Genomic DNA, 25,809 nt, shown 5'->3' with positions numbered 1-25,809 from the left:
TATATATATGAAGCAATATTTGAGATATGCACTGTTTAATATTAGATCGCAATATTTAATACATACTATGCAGTATTCTATACACATGAAAACCAGAGGCCACATTTCCTAAACATATGTTGGTGGTGACTGTTAACCCTGCTCACTGAGTTGAGCCTAGTGAACAGTTTATTCCAGGTTCTGCATGTAGAACTCTGAAGGTCACTCGGGATTGTTCTGAGGCTGGCTCCTCCCGTTTTGGTGGAGATGACGCTATTTCACATCTAGCCTAAACTCAGGTTCCCAGTTCGATTCAGTCGAGACTGAGCACCAGTAGAAGCTTGGGTGTATCAGAAGTACTGCAGAGAGGCTTGTAGATGCTCCTGAGAGCCTCTGCCATGGGAAGCCTGCTTAGTTCCCACACATGAGTATCTTCTGGTGTTCCTGGTAATATTCTGATTCTCCATATGTCATGACCTCAATTCATGTGTGGCCCAAGAAAGGGAGAGAAGTCTTGACTTTGTTATGCTTGACCCCATCCACGACAGTGTGAGTGGCTTATCTTATCCTATGTGATAGTGTCCAGTTTCCTCGACTCAAGAAAACAAGTTTTAAAAGCTGCTCTCCTCTGAAGGCCTGCCTTGCTCTGCCTTACATAACAGCAAGTGGGGACATCTGTAGCTTGCTTCCAGCAAGGAAGCAACAACTAGGGCTGAGATTATCACCTCTTGACACCACCATCACCTGGACCAGAACAAGCATGAGGCTTTCTCAACAGGGGCCACATAGTTTAAACAGTACAGTGCCCTCTTCCCCTTATCTCCCTCCTCTCCAAGTCATCTATTATTTATCGACATCAGAGAGAACTCCATCTTGCGAGAATCACTTCCTATTTATATAACACTGCAGACTATAGCTTCTGTATTCACAGCCAAGACACTCAGTAACCATTTGTGCACTACGAAATGCCAAAAGGATGCCTCAGAGGGTGGTGGTGGAGATGTCTGGAGGATTGTCCTGTCTAGGTCAAATATCCAAAAGGCTGCCGTATATCCGTGCTTTTTAGTAACTCTCGAGGGCAGAAGTTAGATCTGAGGACCAGCTGTGTAGGATAAAGAGGAAGCTCACACTAGTGAACTTGTTTCTGTATGATTAGGAACTCCCATCCCAGTGGAAGGGCTGACTACTGGGCATGCTCCACAGGCTATATTTATGGCAGTTACACATTCTTACTGGTGGATCCCTAAGAAGTCCCGCTCTGAGAACAGAGGCAATGGGAGGAATCTGAGGTGAAGTCACCCTTTATCCAGGAAAGAACCAACTAACCGGCCCACAGCTTAATCTGTATGACACCTAGCTATTGTCTCATGGTTTTCTGTGAATTATAAGAAAGTTATAGACATGGTAGAGAGAAATTAGATTCTTTCTTTCCATGTTTGACCATGTTCTAAACGAATCCATTTTCATTGATAAATTTCTGTTTCCAAATTTCTTTTTAGGGCTGTGGTCCTAAACTTATGCCACAGTTCTATCACCAGCTGATCTTGGGTTGCGTCCAGTCAAAACCGCCTTTAGTTATCTGAAGTGAAATGAGTTCGTTGGCCAGGAGCTAGTGCCTTTCTGGGTGTTGAAAGAAAATTAGTGCAGCTGCATCAGCCGTATCTGAGTCTGACTCTTGTGTCATTTTGTCCCAAAATTCAAACTCCACAGGGAGCGAGACTGTTTAGTCAAGATGGCGGTCCCCAAACAGTCAGGGCTGGGCTTTGAAGGAACCCCTCCAAGATGAGGAGCTGAGGAAGTTTTCAAACGGAATGGAGGGTCTGCTGTGGAAAAGCAGAGGCAAGGTGTCAAACAGAACAAGGCATCACCTGCACACTCCAGTTTCTGAATACCGGGCTGGAGAGATGGCTCAATGCTGAAGAGTACCTACTGCTCCAACAGAAGACCCAAGTTCAGTTCCCAGCACCCACACCAGGCAGCTCACAGCTACCTGGAGGCCCAGCTCCAGGGTATCAGATACCCGCTTCAGGATTTTGTTCTCTGGACACACACATACACAAACACACACACACACACACACACCCCTTTAAAAAGAAAACAATTTCTAAATGCTACTTTAAAAATTTACATCCAGTGCCCAGGATTACCTGGGTGGTCTGATAAAAGCCCGAGAACTGTGTTTTTAAAATAGTCTCAAGGAATTCTGATGGGTAGGTAGGCAATATAAGCAATATATATTCTGAGGCCAGAGTAGTTGGGCTTGAATTCCAGGTTTCCTCTAACACGAGCTAGCTGCATAACCTTTCACTTCCATTTCCTCTTCTGGAAAAGGAAGAGAAGAGCTCTGGCCTCATAGGGTCCAGGTGGGGATTAACAGAGACTAACCGGGTAAGGGCTTCCCCAGACACCCTGTGCCTTGTGCATATTAAGTACGATCTCCACCACCACGGCTCGGAAGACTTAGGTGGCGAGTGTGAAGCCTTATCTTGGGCATGCCACACATTCATTCTGCTTTCCACTAAAGAGAATCCCAGGGTCCTCTCCCATGTTGCACTTGGGAGTCAGACCTAATAAAATTAGGATTTGGGATGGATGCAGATTCTTTTTTGACAGTCCAGTGAATCCCACATGAACCTGCTCTCTGGGCTGTGGGCTGGCAGAATGGGCTCGCCAAGGTCAGCATGCAGCTGCCTGTCCCTCACTGCCACAAAGACAGAGCTTCGTGCTGTGGCGGCAGAAGCAGATCCGTAGTGCTGGAGGAGCAGAGATGGGAAACCAGCTGTTTTCGCTGCTCTCATAAAGTAAGCCCTAGCTTATGAATGAATGAGTTCAGCTTCTCCTGGTCAGGGTGGGGTTGAGGATAGAGTAGGACTTGTCTCGTTGTTGGATGAGACAAATTCCCAGAAGCCTCTTGCCTCCGAGCCTGCTAGCCCAGGGAAGAGAGGAAGGAGAAGTGAAAACGCAGATGACTCTGGAACAGGCACTGGACTCTGGAGTCAGGAGATATTCTTTCTAATCTTTCTGTCTTTGACCTTGTGTGATGCCAGGACCCTCACCTTAAGTGGTCTAGGATTCTATTATTTAAAAAATTAGGGGCTGGGAGATGACTCCATGGGTAAGTGTGCTTGCTGGGTCTGGACCACCAGCATGCATGTAAAAATCAGGGCATGTTTGGTCTGTGCATACCCTGTAACCCCAATGTTGTTGAGGGGTGCAGACAGGAGGATCACTGGGGCTTGCTAATCAGCCAGCCTGGCAGAGAAAAAAAATGTCAAGCTACAGGTTCAGTGAGAGACCCCATCTTAAAGGCATAAGGCAGAAAGTGGTGAAGCAAGACACCTGGGACTTTCTTTGGCCTTTGCTCAGACAGGCAAGGGCACACACACTCACAGCACACACACACACACACACACACACACACACACACACGCACACATGAGCCGGAATTCATTGATATAATTCTGCTCTAAGCATGTCACGTTCCATAACTCTTCATTTCTCATGATACATTAGGAAACAGATTCTCATTGTTAACACCCCACATTTCGCATAGGAAGAATTGGAGGTATTCAGGGTTGCCAAGGGCTTTATCTAGAGACACGTGACAGTGAGCAAGCTCACACTCGAGCCCAGGCCATCTCACCCTCAGCCCCATCTTCCTACCCAGCATCTTACAGTGCCTAGTAGCCTTGGACAAACCTGACTGAAGCAGCAGCCATTCTTTGCTTTCCATGTGTCCTGCCAAGACTTGGTGACCCACAGTCCAAGGCCCATTGGGTCCAGATACACTTGGCACCTCTCACTGCTGGACCAACAAGATTCCTTCTCTGAGTAATTTAGAATCTGGACTCAGAACTGCTGGCTTTAGGCTGGGCCAGTCATACATTTCTGAAAGCTGTTTATTATATGTGAAAAGTAGCAGGCTTGATGGATTTCCACATCGAGAACTTTCCTTTGTCCTCACGCATGCCTCTTATGCTTCCTCTGGTCCCTGCACCTCCAACCCCATCCACCAAGTTAACCACTACTCAGGCAACCAGCAGTTTGCCTTTACTCCCCTCAGGCGGCTATTTTATTTTGCAAAGAACATTTCGTAGATTGAGCCTCTTACTAAAGCTGAAGTGTACAAGGTATTAGTATTGACTGCGGGTCCCCTGTTGTGAAGCAGGCCTCCAGAGCTTGTTCAGCTGGCGTGGCTGCCACTTGATGCCTATTGATTAGTAGCTACTCATTTCTCTCTCAGTGTCTAGCAACCAGGCTTGTACTCTTTGATACCATGCATTTGGCTGTTGCAGAGACTTTCATAGAGTGCTTGTCCCCCACTGGTTGGCTTACTTCACTTAGCATGGTGTCTTCAAGGTTCATTTATGTTATATCATATTGCAGAATTTCCTTCTCTTTTGGGGCTGAGAAGGATTTTAGTGTATGGGCCTACCACAGTTTCTTTATCCGTTCATTCACCAAGGGACACTGGTGTTTTTCTGCATCTTGACTATTGTGGCTGGCGTTGCAGTACACATGAAAGTGTTGGCCTCTGCAGGATCTTAATTTCCATTCTTTAAATTTCTTTATTGGGCTTATTCATTTTATTTTTCTGTGTAGATATTTTGCCTTCATGTATAAATGTGTACCACGTATGTGGTTGGTGGCCACAGAGGTGGGAAGAGGGCATCAGATTCCCTAGAGGTGGAGTTATAGATAGGTGCTGGGAATCAAACCTAGGTCCTCTGTAAGAGTAGCAAGCGCTCTTAACCTTGTGGCATCTCTTCAGTGTCTTGATTTCAGCTCTTTTGTATAAATACCCAGAATGAAATTACTGGATCATATGGTTGTCCCATGTGTGTCTCTCTGTGTGTACATGAACATGTTGTGGATTTACATGTGGAAAGTAGAGGACTCCTTCAGGTGTCATTCCTCTACAATCATGGTTCACTGTGCTTTTTTGAGACAAGGTCTCTCGCTGGCCTGGGATTCACTCATTGGGCTAGGCTGGCTGGTCAGCAAGTCATGGCAATCTACCCTTCTGTACCTCCCAAGCACTGGGATTCCAAGTGTGTGCCACCTTGCCTGCTTTTTTGTGCAGGTTCTGAGCTTCAAACTTGGATTGTTACGCTTGTGTGATAAGCACTTCATGGAGTGAGCCACCTCCCCAATCTCCCAGGTCATGCCATTTTTAATGTTTTGTTGAATCTCTTGTGTTTTGTGGGCTGCAGGCTTGAGTATACATTTCTTGATTATACAGAAGTGACCAACAGGCCTGTAAAAGATGCCCAAGTACAATCAACAGGGCTATGGCAATGTCACAATGAAATCCACTAATGTGTGTGATAGTTTAAACAATTAAAAACTGCAAAAGGTTCAGTGTTGCTGATCATCAGAGAAGTGCCAATCAAAACTATACTATGTCACTCCATACCCATAAGAGTAAAAAAGATAAGTAATACCTAAAAACCCCGAAGGCTCCAGGTGAGGATGTGAGTTCTTGAGCAATGTTGAAATGTGTGTGTGTGTGTGTGTGTGTGTGTGTGTGTGTGTGTGTGAAATGGTGCAGCCACTTGCAGACACATTTGCATGATTGAACTCTGCCCAGTAAAATTGTGCATGAGACCTGCTGTGTGTCCGGCGGCTTTGCTCAGAGCTTTGAGTGTGGCCACGTGACTTTGTATGGACGTACAAATCAGAGTGTCCAACTTCAAAGCCAGCAGAGGCCAGCCAGAAAAGTCAACAAGCCAAGTGTGATGGTAGGCTTGTCTTTCTGGCCCATCCACACTCAGCCTGGAAGCTGTTACTCAGCTCTCTTCCCCAGTCCAGTTCTTTACAGGACCACAATCTAGATCTCCCACCTATTCCATCGAAGCCTGAAATTTCCTACATTTAGATGGAGTAAACCATTTGAGAATCACCACCATATTGTTTCTGTTTGTTTGAGACAGGGTTTTTCTTTGTAGCCCTGGCTATCCTGGAACTTGATCTGTAGACCAGGCTGACCTCAAACTCAGAAATCCACTTGCCTCTATCTCCTGAGTGCTGGAATTAGTGGGGTGTGTCAGCACCGCCCAGCTGGATTTTTTTTTGTTTTATAGGTCAGGATCTTACATAGCCTGGGATGCTCTTGAACTTGCTATTTAGCTAAGGTTGACCTTGAACTTCAGATTGTCCTTTCTCCACTTCCTGAGTTCTGGGACAACAGGAGTCACCACCACGCTCAGGTTTGCTCAGTTTATGCAGTGGTGGGGTTTGAACCCAGGTCCTCACGCCTGCTGGGTCAGCACTCTACCAACTGAGCGACACACCTACGCTCACTCTGGGGTATTTCTGAAACACAGTTCTGGGCTGGAATTATCCTTGGGGACCACCAGTTCACAACTCCTGCAGGTGGAGACTGTCTATGGAAAAGTAGAGGAAACACAAATTGAGTCAAACTGGCTGTTTTGGGTGGTGGACAGAGGTCTGTCTTCCCCCATGCTGTTGTTGAGGTTTGAATGGCCTGGTCACCTTCGCTTTCCTGATGGTGGCACACAGCAAGGTGACACCTACTGTAGTGCCCCTGTTGTTGGGAGCATCCTCCGTGTGTCCAGTGGGATCTACAGGAGCATCCCTGGACACTTGTTTCTTCTGAAGACTTTCGGGGAATACATTCATCACTTCGAATATTTATGAGATGCTTGCCTTTGCCAGGGATGGCATGGGAACCTGCTAGAACTCACCTTCCCTTCCTGCATTTAGTCAGTTGCCTACTTTCCTAATCAAACCTTGCTCCACACAATTTAAAATTTAGTCATATCTGTCTATCATCTATCTGTCTGTCTGTCTATCTATCTATCTATCTATCTATCTATCTATCTATCTATCCATCTATCTCTGTTTTTTTGGTAGTTTTGGGGATTGAATGCAGAGTTCTGGACATGCTAGGCAACCATTCTACCAATGAGCTCCACCTTAGTCCCCACTCTAATTGTGTGTACGGCATAAGTGCAGGTGCACACGTGCATACAGGTAGAGGCCAAAGGAGTCCTTCTCTGCTACCCTCTATCTCGTTCCTCTGAACATAGCCTCTCACTGAACCTGGAACTAGGCTGGCAGCGTTAAACCCTACCAATTCTGTCCCCAGACCCAGTAATGGAGGGGGACCCTGCAGGCGGTCATGGCAGGCAGGAAAGGAACCATGAAGAGGTGATCAGTTTGATATCATCAACCTGGATCTAACCCGGAGGAGTCTGGTGTCAGGCAGTTTATTCTCAACAAATTTAAACAGAGTATAATTTAGAAAGAGGTTTCCTGGAGGGATACAGCTCCCCGTGCACAAAGAAGTATGGCAATGGAGCTCAGCTCAGGGCACATTCATTTCTTCCAAGATGGGCTCAAGAGATGAGCGAGCTTAAGGGTCTAAGGAAGGCTCTGGCCTGGTCTCAGTCATACTGAGGGTCATTTGGGCTATTAGTCACCTCAGGTTCTGGCTGTGGGAGCTTGAAGGAGTCTCTGGCTCTACAGATAATGTAAGGGTCATCCAGACTATTAGCTACCTCCTGTCCTGGTTGTGGGAGCTTGGGGAAGCCCTGACTACATAGGTAATGGAAGGGTCACTTAGATAACGAGCCACCTCCAATCCTCGTTGGAGGAGTTTGATATGGCCTGGCCCAGCAGATAACTGAGGTCATCAGGATGTTAAACATCTTCAGTTCCCAGCTTTCTGGATGGAAGGACAGGTTATGCGTCTTTCCCATTGGCAAGACAATCCCGTGTGTTTAACATTCCCGGTTTCTCTGAGGTCTGTGGAGCAAGGACCTTCATGCTGTGCTCCCAACACAAAATGGTGGGGGTCACAGCTGCTTGTGGGGCCACATCCAATTTTTTCCCTTTGTGTGTGTGTGTGTGTGTGTGTGTGTGTGTGTGTGTGTCTGAATGTATGGCAACATGTGCAGAGGCCCGAGGTTGGTGCTGGGAGTCTTCTTCTCTTCCAAGAGCTGGGAGCACAGGCTGGTTGTCATGACCACTATGAGTTCTCATGAATTCTGGGTATCTGATTTCAGGCCCTCATGCTCACACAGCAGGTGATCTGACCAACCACTTTTCCCCTTATTCTAATTCATTCTCTCTCTCTCTCTCTCTCTCTCTCTCTCTCTCTCTCTCTCTCTCTCTCTCTCCTGTTAATTTGGGGTATGGAGAGGAGAGCCTAGCCCAGCTGCCCTTCTCTCCATCCCAGACTCATCATTTCTACATATAAAAAATTTTTAAAAAGGCCCTAAAAAAAACTTCATGAGCCTCTGGCATTTGTTTGGCATCTTTCCCCAACTCCTGGGCTGAAATAGATTTTCTCCTATTTTTAAACAATGTATTCTGATACTCTCAGTGGCAGTGTGAGGATGAGGGCAGAGTAAAGTGTACAGGTTCAAGGGTGTGGTCCTGCATGCAGTCCAGAACAAACACTCCTGGGTTTGGGTCTCACTGATGCAGTTTTCTCCCGTCAAGTAGGGATACTGATAGTCAACTCATCCCTCACAGTTGCAGAGTTAGAGCAATGCCTGTCTTAGAACAATATGGCAGGAGCTCCCAGAGCAAGCTGTTTATGCAATAGCAACAGTGATTCCCTCCCACCTCCCATGAGTCTGTGGTTCTCTACAGGAGAATGGTTCAGGCCTGTGGTTTGATCCCTCTCCATCAGGACAGGGGTGATGTGTGGCTGCTCAAGCACGTGCATCAGCCCTCCCAGCGACCTTTGAAGGATGAAGACTTTCAAACGGAAGCCTGGACCTCAGTGCTGGCATGCACAGAGCCAGTGCTCCTCACCCAGGGCTCTTGTCTAGGTGGACCCAATGCCTTCAGATCCTGGTTTCTAGGGGTCAGGATTGTGAAGATAGGAGCCTGCAAGCACTGGAGACCCATGGATCCCAGGGCTGGGTGACGCCCCACTGGCATTTGCCTTGGCAGCATCATTGGCAGTGCCAGGATCCCCACATAATTCAAAAACTCTCCACATTGTGTCCTTTCAAAGGTCCTTTCTACCCTCCAAACACAGAGACCTGGGTGTGCTCAGTGCTCTGGTGTCAGAGGTGCCTCCTGGAAGCCAGACACCTCCCAGTGAGCCTAGAAATCACACATTGCAAGGGGAGTCACCTCATGTATCTGGATGGTCCCCACTTAGTTGGAGGGTTCAAACCACGTCCCTTAGCCAGAATATGGCGTCTGAGGGAAGCTGGGATGGGATCAGAGGGAACAGACATGTGTGTTGTGACAGTGGAAGACTTATTTATTAAGTAAGATTGTCGTCCACTGCATTGTGACTGTTTCCTGAAACCACCATGTGCTTTGAACAATGGCTGCACTGAGAGGCCTCCCCAGGAGGAGGCTTGCACTCTGGAGCAGCCTTGACCTGAGGTCAATAGTACAAGGGAAAACCCAGTAGCCCCTTTGGTCTTCTGAAGGGGGAACTAAGATGGGACCTTAGAAATGAAGATCACAGATGTCCCTTGCATTAAGATAACCTGAATTAGTGCATTAAGATAACCTGAATTAGGTGTCCGTTCCATACTGGTCACGAGACTGGGTACAATAAGATTGTCCTTTCACGAGCCTTCACAGAATCAGAAAGCAAGAACACACAGCAAGCACATGGTGTCCACTGTGTGCCGGGCATTGTGTGCACCCTGCTAATCCGTAGAGTTCTCGGAATTCCATGAGGAGTCCATGCTGTTGTTACTATCATTTAGATTTGGGGGGGGGGATGAGGCAATATTCCTCTACATAACCCTACCAGCCTGAACTTGCCTTGCTGTGTAGTCTAGGCTGGCCTCTAAGTCATGATCTTCCCGCTTCAGCCTCCAGAGCGCTAGAGCCATAGGTGTGTGTCACCACGCCTAACTTTGTGATTTCAGCTTCAAAGTTGAGGAGATGGAAGCAGGGAGAAGTCGGGGAACCCTCTGCAGGTCACACAGCTGTTGTTAAGCCATTGAGTCGAGGGTAAATTGCAGCGTGGGCTTCCTGAGCATGCCACTAAGCTCTGGGGCCTTTATATGTGGCGGTCCATCGCTATGCGGGAGCAAGCACAATGCTTGGCGGGAAGTCACTGGCCAGTTTCAGACACTGACTTGATTGAATGGAAGTGATTTCTCACTCTGTATAACTTGCATGCACAATGGGAGCTGGACCTTCTGGAAAGTCACTTACAGGTGGGGCTGAATTTATTTGGTTGGGGTGGATCTTGCTCTGTCTACTTAGCCTTCCAGAAGGAATATAATCCATGTGTGCTGTGGAGGACTCGCGCTCTCTCCGCCGTGCCCTGTGCTCTGGGAATGGTCTAGCTAATCGAGAACACTCCTTACAAACCTCGAAGTGGACACAAGTAGCTTGCCTAGGACAGGCGTCCTCCAGGAAGAGCCACAGGAGCAGCCGCGGCAACACCTTTCCCCAGCAGGGCCTGCTGTCTGGTTAGAGCAGAAACCCGTATATAACTCTTCTTCCCTTCACCATGGGTTACAATAACACGACAAACACTGCAGTTTAAACTCAACAAACTAAACTAAAAAGAGAAAATGCATAGAAATAAAAGAATTTGGCCCTAACTACAAAGAGTTTGGGGGTGGGGTACTCTTCTGAAGGAACATAAAGAAAAGCTCAAATTATTTCTGCGTTCATTGTCGTCCCCCTACCCTCTCCTAAGTTCTGAACCCCCACCGTCCCTCTTTGCTCTGCTGTAGCCCTCAGCTCTGCAAGCTCCCCGTCCGCAGTCCTGATGGGCTCACTTCTTTCTAAGGTGCTCGGCACGGTGGAGAGCCTGGGTCTGGAAACTCTTAGTGCCGCTGAGCTGGCACTGTTGCTGCAGGCTTTCTAGAAGGAGCCCTGAGCAGGACATCTGGGGGGCTGCCGCATGTGTGTGGAGTAGCATAGCACTCTCTATGGCGAATCAAAGCTTTGAAAGTGGAAGGAGAAGAAAAGGTAGCCCCGGCACGCTGGGGAGGGGTGGGTGGTCAAGTATTTTGAGATTGCCAAGGTGTCACAAACCTATCATATATTAAAATAGCATGTTTGGAGGTAGAAATAAGGAGATCACTGGAGCATAAGAGAAATTTAAAAGTGAACAAAAGATCCATAAGAAATTAGCACGTGATAAAAGAGACATTTCAAACCAGCCAGGAGAAAGATGCATCCCATGTGTGTGTTGTTACGACTGGCTAAACGCTAAGAAAGGAATGAATGTCTTTTCTCAGAGCTCGTATTAAGATGAATTCCGAGGGAAATTATAATCGTAGAATAAAAGATGGGAAATGTGAAGGGACCAGAAGGAAATATTGGGAGGGGGAATTTCTAATTATGACAGTAGGATAGAACCCAGAAAGAGAAAGGAAAACCTATGCTTTATTCCACATGTGCACATATGAATACACACACCCCACACATACAACATACATGTATACTACACGTGTACATATACACATACACGCCTGTATGTGCACATACATAAACACCACACACATACATACACACACATATAAAGATACAAATACATCACACATACAATATACATGCACACCACACATGTACCTATACACATATACACCTGTATGTGCACATACATAAACACCACACACATACATACATATATGAAGATACAAATCCATGCACGTATAAATACATACACACATAAGCATACAAAAAATACTCTTCCCTGCATGCTCTACACACTGCACAAAGATCATCAACAGGATTAAAAGGCAAATGAGGAACTAGGAAAATGCTATATCACGAGTGAATAATTAATATCCTTAATTAATACACGGGAAAATTTGTTGCAAGTAATTAGAAATAAATGAACTTGAATCTAAAAATGTGCAAATGAGGGCTGGAGGATATAGCTCAGTGGAGAGAGCACTTGCCTAGCGAGGGCAAGGCCCTGGATTCCTTCTCTGTACCATGAAAAGGTGAGGGATGAAGAGTAATGAAAGAAAATTAACAGTAGCAATGGATACTAATTAAATGTGGATTTGCACCTTCTACGGTTAGGCGGTTCCCATGAAATGTCTCAGCAAACTCTTGTTTCCTTAGGAATTAAGTTTTATTACTTGTAGACCATTTTCATGTGAGAAAATGACAGCCTAAAAGGGTTGAATAATTTGCCCAGAGTGAAAGAACTGACTTCCAGAGGCAGACGTGAAGTACAGAAGTGGCTATCCATTAGCCCCTGACACTGATTTTGACCAAATGTGTGTCGGGACCTGGTCCTCTGTAGAGTTCTACCAGGTTTGCACAGTGGAAGTTCATCCTTGAAACTGAACTATCACTCACCAGAAAAAGGGCAGGGGCTAGAGCCATTTAGTGAACCACCAATCACCTCACCCAGTCTTTTACCCCTCTATCGGTTTTACTCATTCTCTTCTCCCAAACATAGCGCCCCCTCTCCCCTTGTGGCGTGTGAGTGGAATTACAGCTTCTGAAGCACAGTTGCACAGCAGTCTCTGTTCACCTGTCTCTGCTGTGCAATCTCTGTGAGGTTTCCAGGCTCTTCTGTCTTCTGGAAACGGTTGGCCTTTTGATTGAAGTTGGAGGCATGCAGGTGTATTTTAGAGCGAAGTGATCTGATGGATCTTGGAATATTCTCATTTATTTAACAACTGTAGAAAGATGGATGTTGAGAAATCCACTTCATTCTTTCCTGTCTCGGAAGTAAACACTTGTGAGATTTTCTTGTGTGTGTGACTCCAGAGTTTTGCCTTCTGTGGATAATGAGAAATGCCACTCCTCTTTCCTTCTGGAGTTTGAGTCAGGCCAGGCTGCTGTCCATATTCATATTCCCTGTATAGCCCAATGTGCTGGTTGCTTATACGTCAACTTGACACAAGCAAGGGTCATCTTGGCAGAAGAAACCTTAATTGAAAAAAAAATGTTCTCATCATGTTTGCCTGTAGGTAAGGCTTGGGACATTTGCTTGATTCTTGATTGGAGTGGGAAGGCCCAGCCCTCTGTGGGTGGTGCCACCTGGGTCTATAAACTAGCAGGTGGAACAAGCCATGTTGAGCCAGCCAGTAAGCAGAGTTCTTCCATAGCTTCATCATCACGTCCTGTCTCCAGGTTCAACCTTGAGTTCCTGCCCTAGACTCCTTCGGTGTGGAGTGCAAGCTGTAAGCTGAAATAAACCTTTTCTTCCCCAAGTTTCTTTGGGTCATTGTGTTTATTACAGCATCAGAGGGCAAAATAAAATCCCCACACTGACCTCAAACTTTCGATCCTCCTACTTCATCCTCTCAAGTGCTGTGATTACAAGTGTGCACCCCAACTAAGTATTTATTTTCTTATCTGTCTCATGTGCTTACGCAAAAGGAAGCATGTCCTTATTCTTCAGCATCTTGGGTAATTTTTTTCTTTTTTGGTTCACACATTATGGAATATATATGTGTACCCCAAAATCACATGACACCTCACAAATATGCACATTCAAGTCTCAATTGAAATGTTTTGATCATTTAACATCATTAACTAATTTAACAATCATGCAGACACATCCTTGCAGTAATAGTACAGTTGTACGCACACCTAGGTCATGTGGTTTGTGGCTATACTCATTAGGATTCATTTAGGCAGCTCCCACCAGTACTGCTTGGCTTGTTGAAAACCATCTGTGCTTAATCCTAGCACTGAGAAGGCTGAGGCAGGAGGATCCTTGTGAATTTGAGACCAATTGATGCTACAGAGTGGGCTCCAGTAAGAGAATCTATCTAAAGAGAAGAAGAATAGGAAGAGAAAAGAAGGAAGGAAGGAAGGAAGAAGAAGAGGAAGAAGAAAGAAGAGGAAGAAGAAGAAGAGGAAGAGGAAGAGGAAGGGAAGAGGAAGAGGAAGAAGAAGAAGGAGAGGAAGAAAGGCCCAAGATAAAACCATTTGCTATCACAATAAAAAGCGAATGAGAGGGCATTTGGGGTTTACCGTTTGCCACCGCACTATGTCTAGGTTTGATTGGGCTCATGTGGTTGCCGAGGCAGGTGTCTCCTTCCCTTCTCACTGCTTCCCTCCCAAAGCTACTCATTCAGTCAATAAACAATGCCAAACGGTCCCATGGGCATCATAACAATTGGCCCCTCCACCAGGAACATACATATCTGTTTCTCAAGAGACAACTCTTGGGATAGGCATTTTGAGATTTAATTTTAAGAATTTTCTATTTCATTTAAATATATACAAGGAAAGAAATCTGTATTTGCACATTGATCCCATTCTTAAGGAATTTCACTTTAAAATGTGCCCTTAGTTACTGTTGTATTGCTGTGAAGGGGCATCACGACTAAAGCAGCTCTTGCAAAAGGAGGCATTTGCTGGCGGGCTTGCTTACAGTTTCAGAGTGGTGGGGGGTGTAGCGGCCCACAGGTAGGCATGGAGCTAGAAAAGCAGCTGAGAGCTTACATCCTGATCCAGGGGCAACTGGCAGAGAAAGAGAGAGAGGGGGAGGGAAGGCAGGAGAGATGGAGGGGAGGAGGGAAGGAAGGAGGAACTTGGCCTACCCCCAGCAATATACCCCCTCCAACAAAGCTATTCCCCCTAATTCTTCCGAACGGTTCTACCAGGGACTAAGTGTGCAAATATACGAGCCCATGAAGAGTATTATCATTCGAACTACTATAAATGCCTTCATTGAAATCAAATTTAAAAGTGCCAAAGGAATGCTGTCGTACAAGGTCTGTGGATGTATGAGATTTCCATAACTCATGGCTGTCGTTTGGGAAGTCTGACTGGTAATTTCCCCTCTTTAGGATGATAAGACAGAGAGCTAGCACGTCCCTGTGCAGCGGCCTTGTCACGGAAGTCAGTCCATGGTGGAGAGGTTCTGTTGTTACAGCAGGGACCCAGAGACTCTGAGAGGTCAAGTGTGTTGCTGGTGGCCACACAGCTCACACGGAGCTCATGTTGGCTCATATCCTTCTGTTTCAGGGTTATTTCTAACTGGAGTCTTTGGTTCAGTTTAGCTCCACCCATCTGCCCTTGCCCTGGGTACTTCATCTTCTTCTATGGGGAATACAGCTTTGGTAGCTCTCGTGGCCTGTGATGTCCAGGGCTAATAGTAGGCTGAAGTTGTGCTCTGGTGGGGTGTGTCCTGTAGGGGTGTTCCTCATGGGCTGTGTCCTGTATTGGTGTGTCCTGTTGGGGTGTGCCCTGCTGGGGTGTGTCCTGCTGGGGTGTGTTCTATTAGGGTGTGCCCTGCTGGGGTGTGTTCTATTAGGGTGTGTCCTGCTGGGGTGTGTCCTGCTGGGGTGTGCCCTGTTAAGGTGTGTCTTGTTGCTTTTGTCGCCTCTGTACTTAGCTTTCGTTTCTACCCAGCTGCACCCTTACCTGAACCCAGCAGAACCCACTCCTAGGCTCAAAGCCACAAGGCTCCCATTCAGACTGGGAAAGGCCTTTTTATAGATTGGGACTTAGAGGCTCAAGGTTTTGTTTATTTTATTTTTTATAGTCTCTTATTTTACAGTCTCCCTCCTCTTTGGCTGCCTTGGTCATATTGAAACAAAAAGATGCCCAAGCTGCTTGAGACATGCCTGCCCTTCATTCCTGGGGACTCCACGTCTTTTTTAAAAACTGACCCAATAACTTTTACTGGGATTGTTTACAGGTGGGGTGGAGATTATCCAAAGGGCACGAGCACCTTGCCAGTGGCTCTATCGCTGAGGAAAATGCCTCGGATCCCCATCAATCATCCATTGTGTGTAAACCGCCCGTGGAGGGAGGGATGAGGCAGTCTTCCTTGGTGAGGACAGGCTCGGTCCTGTGCATGGGCAGGTGACCTGTGAGTTCAGAGTCCACAGTGCTGTTCCTCAGCCGTTTCAGAGGCCGAAGCGTCAGGAACCAGAAGTGTAGGTTCACTATGCTTAGTCTGCACACAGCTCCTACCACATAAATATTAGGGAGAGAAATCGGCCAGGATCTTGGGAAAACATGCTTCCTTGGGGTGGAAGAGGTGACTCCAGAGATGCTCGAGAGCAGGGGTGCAATAGTCTCAACCCCGTTTCTAAAAGCCTTTGACATTGTGTTCGAGAGGATTATTGTGGAGCTTAGAGGCTGTGCTCACACCCGAAGGACTGTGGGGGTGAAGAAGGGTATCTTGCAGACATCAAAGAACTGAGATCTGCAGGGTCAAGTACAGAAGGGGAAGGGAGAACGGGTATGGTGGACCACAGTGGGGGTCACAGAGACCGTGGAGAACAGGAAGGCTCAGCCAGCCAGGCAGCCAATGCTCCATGTGGAGAAATGTGTGTCCACGGTGCCGCAACTTATAATATTTTAGTGAGATCAGGAAGTGCACATTGTACCTGACATTTTACAACTTTTTAAGGGAGCACATTCTCTCTGCTTGCTCAGAAACACCACATGGAATAGTTACGGGTGGTTTGCAGGCTGGAGATGGCCTGTGGGCCCCAGACTTTGACCACTGAGCATAGAGGAGGAGGCTGGCCAAGCATCAGACAAGTTAAAGGTAAAAGTCAGCAGGGCCTGGGCGATGTGGGGAGGAGAGCAGAGAGGGAAGCTGCAACTTTGAATTAGATCAGAGACAAACTGTCGGGAGAGTTTGACTTCGAGGCTGCATCTCAGATGGATTAGTCAGGTTCTCTAAAGGAACGGAACTGAGAGAACGGATGAATATGTATATATTATATACATATATAAATCACACACGCATATATATGAGTTATTAGAGTAACTAAATGGTTGTGGCTCAGGGAGTCCAACAATGGCTATTGCACACTGTAAAGGCCAATAATCCAATGATTGCCCAGTCCACGCGACTGGTTATTTCATCAGTCCCAATCTGGCACTGAAGGCCTGAAGAGCAGGGCAAGCAGGCAAAAGGCCAAGTTTCTTTCTCATGTGACCTTTGTTCTGGGTCACCACCAGAAGGTGTGGTTCTGATTAAGGGTAGCTCTGTCTTCTTCAAATAATCTGGTTAAGAAAACCCCTCTCAGATGTTCCCAGTGGCTTGGGTTTGTGTTGGTTCCATAAGCAGTCAAGTTGACAACCATGATTAGCTGTCACACCAGGGCTGGCCAAAAGCAGGATCCTACAATGTGGGTGTGGATTAAGGTACATGGGTTGGTCTGTTTGATCGTCACTCTGACTGAATACAGGGCAACTTGTATTCAGATGGAGAGATCCTTGGCTCACAGTTTCAGAGGGTTCAGCCTGGGCTCCCATCACCCCATGCAGGAATGTGTGGAAGATGAGAACTGCTCACTGTCCAGTGGACAGGAAAGGACCAGAGAAAAGATGCCTCTAAGAACACACCCCTAGGGAGCTAGTCTCCATCTCTTAAAAGTTTCACCACCAACAGCAGGGGTCATGAACTCCAGGACCTAAGCCTATGGAGGATGTTTTAGATGCACTCTTTAACTGATGTTTAACCTGGATTCACCAGCACACTTATGTCACTTATGAAAATACTGGCATATTTTTAACCTAATTGGTGCACAGCTACTGGGTCCTCTGAGGCATTGCTTCCTCCTTCCAGCTAGCCACACCCACCTCTCCATAGCCAGAGCTGCAGGGTTAACACCCAATACTCCCAGGCCCTGTTCACTTAGTCCACTCTGATTGGTCAGTGGGAGGAGCCTGTGCTAAAGATCATGTAGTTATCTTGGCTCTCACCTTTGATGACAGGAAGCATGCCTTCTTGGACACTTTTAGGGGACCCAGGCCTTCTAACCCTAGGGTCATGTGATACCCCCATACCTCACCCTCACCTTTTGGAGCACACTTGAAACCTCTGACAAACCAGCCTGGAAGTACAAGCGTCCTGGCCCCTTTCTACCGTCAAGCTCCTCAGTAAACTTGACACTCCAGCCAAGTGTTCTCTTCTCCTACGAGCTATGTCTCAGGTTGTAGATACCTCCAGCTGAAAACATGGCTGCCAGCATGGCCCATACTGGAGATAGTACTGGGCTTGCTTAGCCCTGGACAGACATCCTGGAAGGTTCTCCTGAGCCTGTGAGTGTAGTTTAATGCTAAACTGTGTCACGTGGCAGGAGGGAGGAGGATAGAAAGGATCACAAGATGCCACAGCTTGTCTATACAGTCTGGGAGGTGGGGGAAGCTGGTACCTAACACTATGAATCCTGGTGGAAGTAAGGCAAGAGGCTGAGATCAGAGGTGCCTTATAAAAGGTCTGGTGGGATGGATCAGCAGATAGTGCCACTTGCTGTCTGGTTTGGTGACTTGATTCATCCCTGGAACCCGCATGGTGAATGGAGGCAAGGACTGCTCCAAAAGCTGTCCTCTGAGGTCCACATACCCACCCATACACATGCAACATAAATGCATAAATGAGTCTTTAAAACCATGGAGAGGGCTAGGGATGCAGCTCAATTGGTAGAATGCTCGCCTAACATGCATGACGCTGTGGGCTCCATCTTCAGCATCGCATGAACCAGGTAAGTTAGTACATACCTGTAATCCACAGTGCTTGGAAGATGAAGACAAGAGTGTCAGAAGCTCAGGCTCATCCTTGACTCTTTAGCAAGTTTGAGGCCAGTCTGGGCTCTATAAACCCTATCTCAAAAAGAAAAGAAACCAGAAAGAAGTGAACTATTCTCCACAGTTGGCCTAACTGGCTTTCATGTGCCCTGTCTGGCTCTAATGTATCTGTCACAACCCTCTGCAGGCCGTTTTCCTAAAGGAGCATGTGCTTGGCTTTAGGACATGGTGCTTGACAGTGATGACTGCAGCCTCACCACTGCCATGGTAACTCATCCACCTCTTGCTGTGTGCCAACCAACAGACAAAATGCTTTGCTCATGGAGGCTGAGAAAGTCCTGGACAAACCACTTTACCAATTAGTCCCCCAGTTTCCTCAGCTCTAAAATGGGGGTAGCAAGCGACATATATCTCTAGTGATGGGGGTCAAACGGTAAATCCCTGAGAGTACTTGCCAGCACATGTCGTGTTCAATGAATGATAACTCTCAGTGACTGAACGTTTATTGAACACCTTGTACATGTCAAGTGTAATAATGCCTCGGGGATACGGTAGGGATTGTGAGCAATTCCCCCATGTTGCTTGCAGTTAAGCGTGGGTGAAATGTAATTTAAACATGCAATTACAATTCAGAGATCGAAACACTGTGTTGGGGATATTTGGGAGGGCAGGGCAGGATTTTTTCCTTTTTTAAATTTCTCTTTGGAGTCACATTCACAAAAGTCACCTTTTGTGACAGTGGGCATTCTGTCTTTGCTCACAGCTGACTCCCGAAGGGCTAGGGACAACCTAGTCTGTTGCTAACTTGGCCAGGCACATGAATGAACAGAGTACCATTTTAGCTTTATCTGAAAGGTCAAGCAACAAGGAATTGAAATTGGGTTCTAAGGAAAGAAAGCAAAGCCTTGCCTTGTGAACCCATCACCCGGCTGACTTAGAAGTTACCATGGGGCTGGGGATGTGGGCCAATCAGCAAAGTGCTCCCTGTTTATAGATGAGGACCCAAGTTTGAGTCTCAGCAGAAGCTGGACACAGCAGTGCGTGCCTACAGTCTCACTGGTGGAGGATAGGGATGGGAAGGTCCTTAGACAGTCAATCTAGCCAAATCAGAAAGCTCCAGTTCAGTGAGGGATTGTCTTAGCTTGCTTTCTATCGCTGTAGGAAAGACCATGACCAAAAGTAACTTGGGGGAGGGGAAGCTATGTCACTTTTGGGATTGGAGTCCATTTTCAAGGGGAGTCAGGGCAGGAGCTCATGCAGGAACCTGGAGGCAAGAACTGAAGCAGAGGCCATGAAAGGATGATGCTAACTGGCCTGATTCCCATGCCCAGCTCAGCCTACTTTCTTATACATCTCAGGACCACTTGCCTAGGAGTGGTGGCATTGCCCAAAGTGAACTGAATCCCCCCACATCAGTCATGAATCAAGAAAATGCCCCACAGACCTGCCTCCAGGCAATCTGATGGGGACATTTTCTCATTTGAGGTTCCTCTTTCCAGATTAACTCTGGTTTGTATCATTGACAAAAAGCTACGAAGGACAGATACGTTGCCTCAGAGTAGAATGTGAAGAGTGTCGAGAGGAATACCTCACATTGACGACTGCACTGCAGAAGCACACCCATGTATGTGCACACCTATGCAAGCACGCGTGCGCACACACACACACACACACACACACACACGCACGTTCATGCACTAGCTCACACAAAGTTACTCTTCAATCTGGGTCCATCTTGTTATTGCTAAAATGGGAGCAAAGAACACCCTGAATGTGGCATGTCCTGGGGACCAGAGACCGAGACGGAGGCACCCCAGCATACACACTGGAACGATCCAGTCTTAAAACAGAGCTGAGGAAGACTGTGGGGACTCTTGTGTTATACATAAGATCTAAGGAAAGTCAAATCCTAACTGGAACCTAAGTCCTGACCATTATGAGGTCAACACATCAGAAAGCCCAAAAAGGACCTCAAGGGCCAAGAGAAGGGAGATAACTTGTCCTTGGCTTTGGAGTTCAGCTCACCTCAATCGCTCACACCAGCTTTATTAAGGCCAGAGTGGGGTCTGGGCCCAGCAGCCTCCTGAGAGAGGGCTGTGATGGCAGCTTGCCTGTCAGTCCTATACACATGCTCCGCCCACTGGGACAGGACCAATCACTGGCCAGCTCAGCTTTCCCCCCCCCTCTTTTCCGGGTTAGGTAGTGTCGGTTTTTTTGTTTTGTTTTGTTTTGTTTTTTGTTTGAGAGAGAGAGAGAGAGAGAGAGAAGCCCACTGGCTGATACTGCTCATGAATAGGAGTTGCTTTGGGTCGGGTTTGAAGCACTCCTTTTCCATTTTTAAGGGAGATGCTCCAGAGGGCACACTGGGAAGTGTTCTACAGTAGAGAGGGAACTCAGTGTGTGACACAGTCTCTTTGCCCAGGAATGGAGACAAGCTTCCAGTTGTGACATTAGTTTTCACACGGTGACTTCCCAACCCTGCATTTGTTACTAGAGTCACATATGAGACCTTGACTGGGATAGGTGACTGCTGGGTCCTTGAGCCTGATCTGGGCTCTGCTGGTTCCGCTGCTCAGAGCAGAGTGGAAACCACATTTCAGACTCGGCCATTCAGGACTCCCATAAGGGCCAATCATGACAAAGGGTTGTAACGTCACCCCCAAAAAACCTGTAACTCATTACGGAGATACAGGGCCCAGAAACCTACATGGCTGAGGAAATTTGAGGGAATCTTTTATTTTTATTTTTTATTTTTTTGGTTTTTCGAGACAGGGTTTCTTTGTGGTTTTGGAGCCTGTCCTGGAACTAGCTCTTGTAGACCAGGCTGGCCTCGAACTCACAGAGATCTGCCTGCCTCTGCCTCCCGAGTACTGGGATTAAAGGCATGTACCACCACCGCCCGGCTTGAGGGAACCTTTTAAAATTCATTTTTATGTGTGCACAGATGTTGGCATGTGTGGAAGCACACATGAGCGTGTACTTATAGAGGCCAGAGGCTGATGTCCGGTGTCTTTTTCTATCTCTCTCTACCTATGTATGGAGACATGGTCGAGCCTCTCAGTGAAGAGAGATCACCAGTGCTGCCTAGGTGAGCTGGCCACTTGCTTCAGTGATCCCCTGTTGCTGCCCTAGGGGGACTGGCAGTATAGAGGGGCTGCCATATCCACTGGCTTCTGTGAGCGCTGGCATGTGATTTCCAGTCCTCAGGCTTGTGTGGCAAGTGCTTCACCCACCAAGACATCTCCCCAGCCCCAAGGCACATGTTTTTCATGCTGCAGAATCATGTTAGTACACATAATAAAACCCACCCAGTTGGTATAGAGACAGCTCCCCTCACTAAACTATGTTCTCAAATGCTCCCCAGCCTTCTCCCCACACAGGGCTCTTAATAAACACTGATCTCTGTTTTGTCTCCTTGGTTTTGCTTTTTCTAGAACATCATATAAACAGGATTATGTGGCATGGAGTCTTCTGGGCCTGCTGTCTCTTCCTTCACGTAGCTCCTGAGAGTCATGAATGTTGGTGGTCAGTGGTTCATCCCTTACGCTCAGAATAGTGTGCGAGCCTAGTTCATGGAGATTTGCTTTAAAGTCTAAAATAGAGCTCGCGAAGCCCTGGGGAGCCTTGCTTTATACACAAGGTAGGCTTAGCAAAGTCAAACCCCAACTGAAACCCACAACTTGACTGTTTCAAGGTCAGTCTACGAAAACATCCAAGAGGGACCAAGAGCAAAGACGCATCATCCCTTACCAGCTGGCACACTGGGGGGCATCTGAGGTCATTTCTGGGTGTGGAGCCCTTGTGAGCAGAGTGACGGTGTAACTTCACATGTGGGTTTTCTTTTCCTTTTCCTCTCTTGTTTTGTGTTTGCTTTTGGAGACAAAGTGGCTCTGTGTACCTTTGGCTGTCCTAGAAATTGCTTTGTAGACCAGGCTGGTCTCGAACTCACAGAGATCTGCCTGCCTCTGCCTCCCAAGTGCTGGGATTAAAGACGTGCGCCACCACCGCCCGGCCACATATGGATTTATTATAGATATGCTTTCGTTTCAGCTGGGACTCAGAGGTAGGTCGTCTATGACGAGGGAGTGCTCAACTTTGAAGGGAACTGTCAAACCCATCCCATAGCGCACCCAACCCCGCTAACTGTCGGAAAATGTCCAGCGTGTTCTCACCAGCACTGGGACCTTGATATCATCAGTTTTTTTTTCAGATTTGAATAGGTACATGGGTTAGTTTTTAAGTTAGACGCATCTCTGTGGACAAGCCCCTCCCCACTTGGAAAACAATGCATACTTCTTATATTTATTTGCTTACCTATTCACGGTCTGTCTGTGAGTAGCATATAAATTCTAAGGAGGCACCTGCCCCTGCAACAGTGAATCACGTGACTAGATGACCGGCTGGAGGTAGAGAGAGACAACAGGCTGCCACGGCTAGGTGTCCCGTCAGCCCCGGAGTGGAATTAACTTCAGGATGAAACAGCTTTGTTCTGCGTTTGCAAAGAGGGCCTGTGAGGAAGGAAGGACCAGCGGAACAGAGAGCGAGGGAGGGTGTCTTGGGGGTGTGTGAATGCAGTGAACGCATCCTGAGCACAGAGGACACACCGTGCACCTTGTGTGTGTATGAACGCACTCGGTGGAGGAGCGGTAACGAGAGCGCGATGCTCACGCTCACGGCTTACTGGGCGCCAGGTGCTCCGCTCTCCACGCGGGTTAATCCACTTATTCTCTCCAGCGGTCTCATGCTGTAATGATAGCCTGAACGCTATCATTATATACATTTTATGGACAAGGAAGCTGAAGCAGAAAGAGGTGAAATCACAGAAGAACATGGCTGGGTTATGCTTTGATGCCCGGCCCTGTCTCCTCCACACCACACTGCCAGGTTGTCCTGGTCACGCTTTTAGTTAAGGAACCCTGTTAGCTGCTGTAATCAGTAAATATTAATAGATACGCAGGCCTCCCGATACGGTGACCTGAATGAGACAGAAATGGGATTTTTCTCTCAGTATCAACCCCAAAGGACAACCCCCAAGGCTGTTGTTAGGCTGCCCTTGTTCTTCTCAGGCTGGCTCCAAGTTTGAGTTCAAGGTCATCACTTACCTCTCTTCACCTTCCAGCCAGTGTGGAGGGGAAAGAGAGCCAGGGGACACAGCCATGCTCCTTTTAATGCAATGATCCAGAAGTTTATACTTCCCATTGGTCAGAGTCTAGTTCAACGGCCACACCAAGCTACGAGGGAAGGTGGCAGCCCCGTGTCTGTGGCGCAGCATGTCCTCCGCTACAATTCAAGGGCTCTGCTGTGAGCAGGAGGGGTGGAAGGCCAGCCCTCTCGGCCACAGCTCGCAGACTGTCCTCTGGACTTTGAAGTGTGTTCCCTAGGGGATGAGGAACTGTCAAGTGACCTGTAAGTGGGAATGCTTTGTGGTTAGGCTTGGGCTTAGATCACTCCAGAAGCTCATTCGGAGAATAAAGAGATGAGAGGGGAGAGGAGCAGGGGGGGGGGGGCTGTTGAATGCTGGGATTTGCAGGCTGGGCTTGTGAATTGCTTTTGGGGATGGAGTTTGACCAATCATCTGTCTTACAACGTACTCATCCCTCTGACACCACTTGTCTGGTCCTGAGTCTGCCCGCAGTGCTCCACCCATGGTCCCCACAGGCACAGCAGGACCCAGTCCAGTCCAGTCCTTGAAGAGTTCTCCAGTGGCATTCAAAGCAGGGTTCGTCCTCCGCTCTCCTCACTGACAGTGGCCTCTGTTGTCTGTTTCTCTTGGTCTCAGGACCCCCGGAGCAAACACAAGTTTAAGATCCACACCTATTCCAGCCCCACCTTTTGTGACCACTGTGGATCGCTGCTGTATGGACTCATCCACCAGGGGATGAAGTGTGACAGTAAGTACTTGATCTCCTGGGAGTGACAGTAAGCACATGTCCGCCCGTGGGGAAAGGCTATAGGAAAGACTTCTATCCGAATGGCTTAGGGTCCGAATCCGCACTGTGTCCTCTGGACCCCTGGGGAGGACTATTACCCATCACCCTGTACTGAGCTCTGCCCTCTATAACAAGCTGGGTCAGCTCATCCCCTTGCAGAACACTGCACATAAGTCATCTCTCTGCTGTGCATCCTTTCCAGGGAGCTCAGACTATTGCATGTCAATATTTTAAAATTAGGAGATGTCACACTTTAAGTCTGGGTTCCTGATGATGTTCAACACGGGGCAGCTTGATGACATTGTGTAAACATTCCTGTGGGGGCAACCAGGGTGGGTGTGGCTGTGTCCTCCACCTGACCACCTGCATATCTTCCCTCACGGGAGTGGTGCACTGGGCATTCGAGTTGGGGCTTCAGAACCACTGGAGTACAGAAGTACAGAGGCACCTGCTTCAGGCTCTACCCTTGACCTTCAAGGAGGATGACCAAGTTCAATTTCTTTCATCCATCAGGGTTGTGGGAAAGATTGGGAGAAAGTCCTTTTGATTTGATGTTGGGCAAGGTGGTTTGTTCTCTGCTAGGGGCTACTGGCTCTGAGGTGGGGGAACAGGAAGGTATCAGCTGGCCCAGGTACAGCGGATGCCTGAAACCCCTAGCCTGGGCCACCCTGGGCCACCCTGAACCAGCCTGAAGCATGTCCCCCCTCTCTCTGCCCTCACAGCCTGTATGATGAACGTCCACAAGCGCTGCGTGATGAATGTCCCCAGCCTCTGTGGCACCGACCACACGGAACGCCGCGGGCGCATCTACATCCAGGCTCACATTGAAAGGGAGGTCCTCATCGTTGTCGGTAGGTGACCCCGAGGCGCTGCCCCGGCGCTGGGAGCCCCCGAGTTCCTTGATCAGGCGGGGGAGGCGAGGACAGTGTACAGCAGGCTATGGGTGCATGGAGGGGCATGGTGTTGCTGCTTTGGCCCCGCCCCCAGTGTGGCCCCTTTCCATAGTGAAATCCTCAGACTGTGGACCCTCAGTGCCACGTTCTCAGCACCTTATGCTGGCCTCAGATGCTGTAACCCAGCCCCCCCCCCAGCATTCTTTCTTTAAAAAAAAAATAGAACGTGCAATTGAAATATGATAAATGTATATATTTGTGGTCATTGTGTATTTTGACACGAGTGCAATATGTAATAATCAAATCAAGGTAATCTCCACACATCTCTGCACTGTCTCAAACATCTATGGTTTCCTTGTATTGAGGACACAGTAAGGACTCGGGATTTTACAAGGTCTGCCTTCTGTCTCCTATTGGTCCTCTCTGTGTCTCTCTGGGCAGTCCCTGTGCCCTTATTCAGATAGCCAGGAGGGCATACTCACTTCCTTCCCCAGACTTTTCCAATGGAACATAGAGTCTTGATGAGCAAGACCAAATTTGGAAGAATTTATGTCTTAAAGAGGAAGGGT

At 47.7% G+C, this 25,809-nt stretch overlaps 1 protein-coding gene across 2 annotated transcripts in view; it reads left to right on the top strand.

Annotated features, from left to right (window-relative positions):
* The window catches only part of Prkcb (protein kinase C beta), a 347,370-nt gene that overhangs the window by 142,496 nt on the left and 179,065 nt on the right, over positions 1-25,809 (top strand). For both annotated transcript variants that reach the window (XM_050143274.1, XM_050143273.1), the window contains exons 4-5: positions 24,197-24,308; positions 25,070-25,198. In XM_050143274.1, coding sequence (XP_049999231.1) covers positions 24,197-24,308; positions 25,070-25,198 — 241 coding nt within the window. The remainder of the gene's footprint in view (positions 1-24,196; positions 24,309-25,069; positions 25,199-25,809) is intronic.

The sequence above is a fragment of the Alexandromys fortis genome, unplaced genomic scaffold (genome assembly GCF_014885135.2).
Source record: "Alexandromys fortis isolate MF-2015 unplaced genomic scaffold, M_Fortis_MF-2015_v1.1 scaffold_45, whole genome shotgun sequence".
Classification (NCBI taxonomy): domain Eukaryota; kingdom Metazoa; phylum Chordata; class Mammalia; order Rodentia; family Cricetidae; genus Alexandromys; species Alexandromys fortis.
The sequence above is the reverse complement of the archived record's forward strand: the minus strand, read 5'-3'. Positions and strand labels throughout refer to the sequence as shown.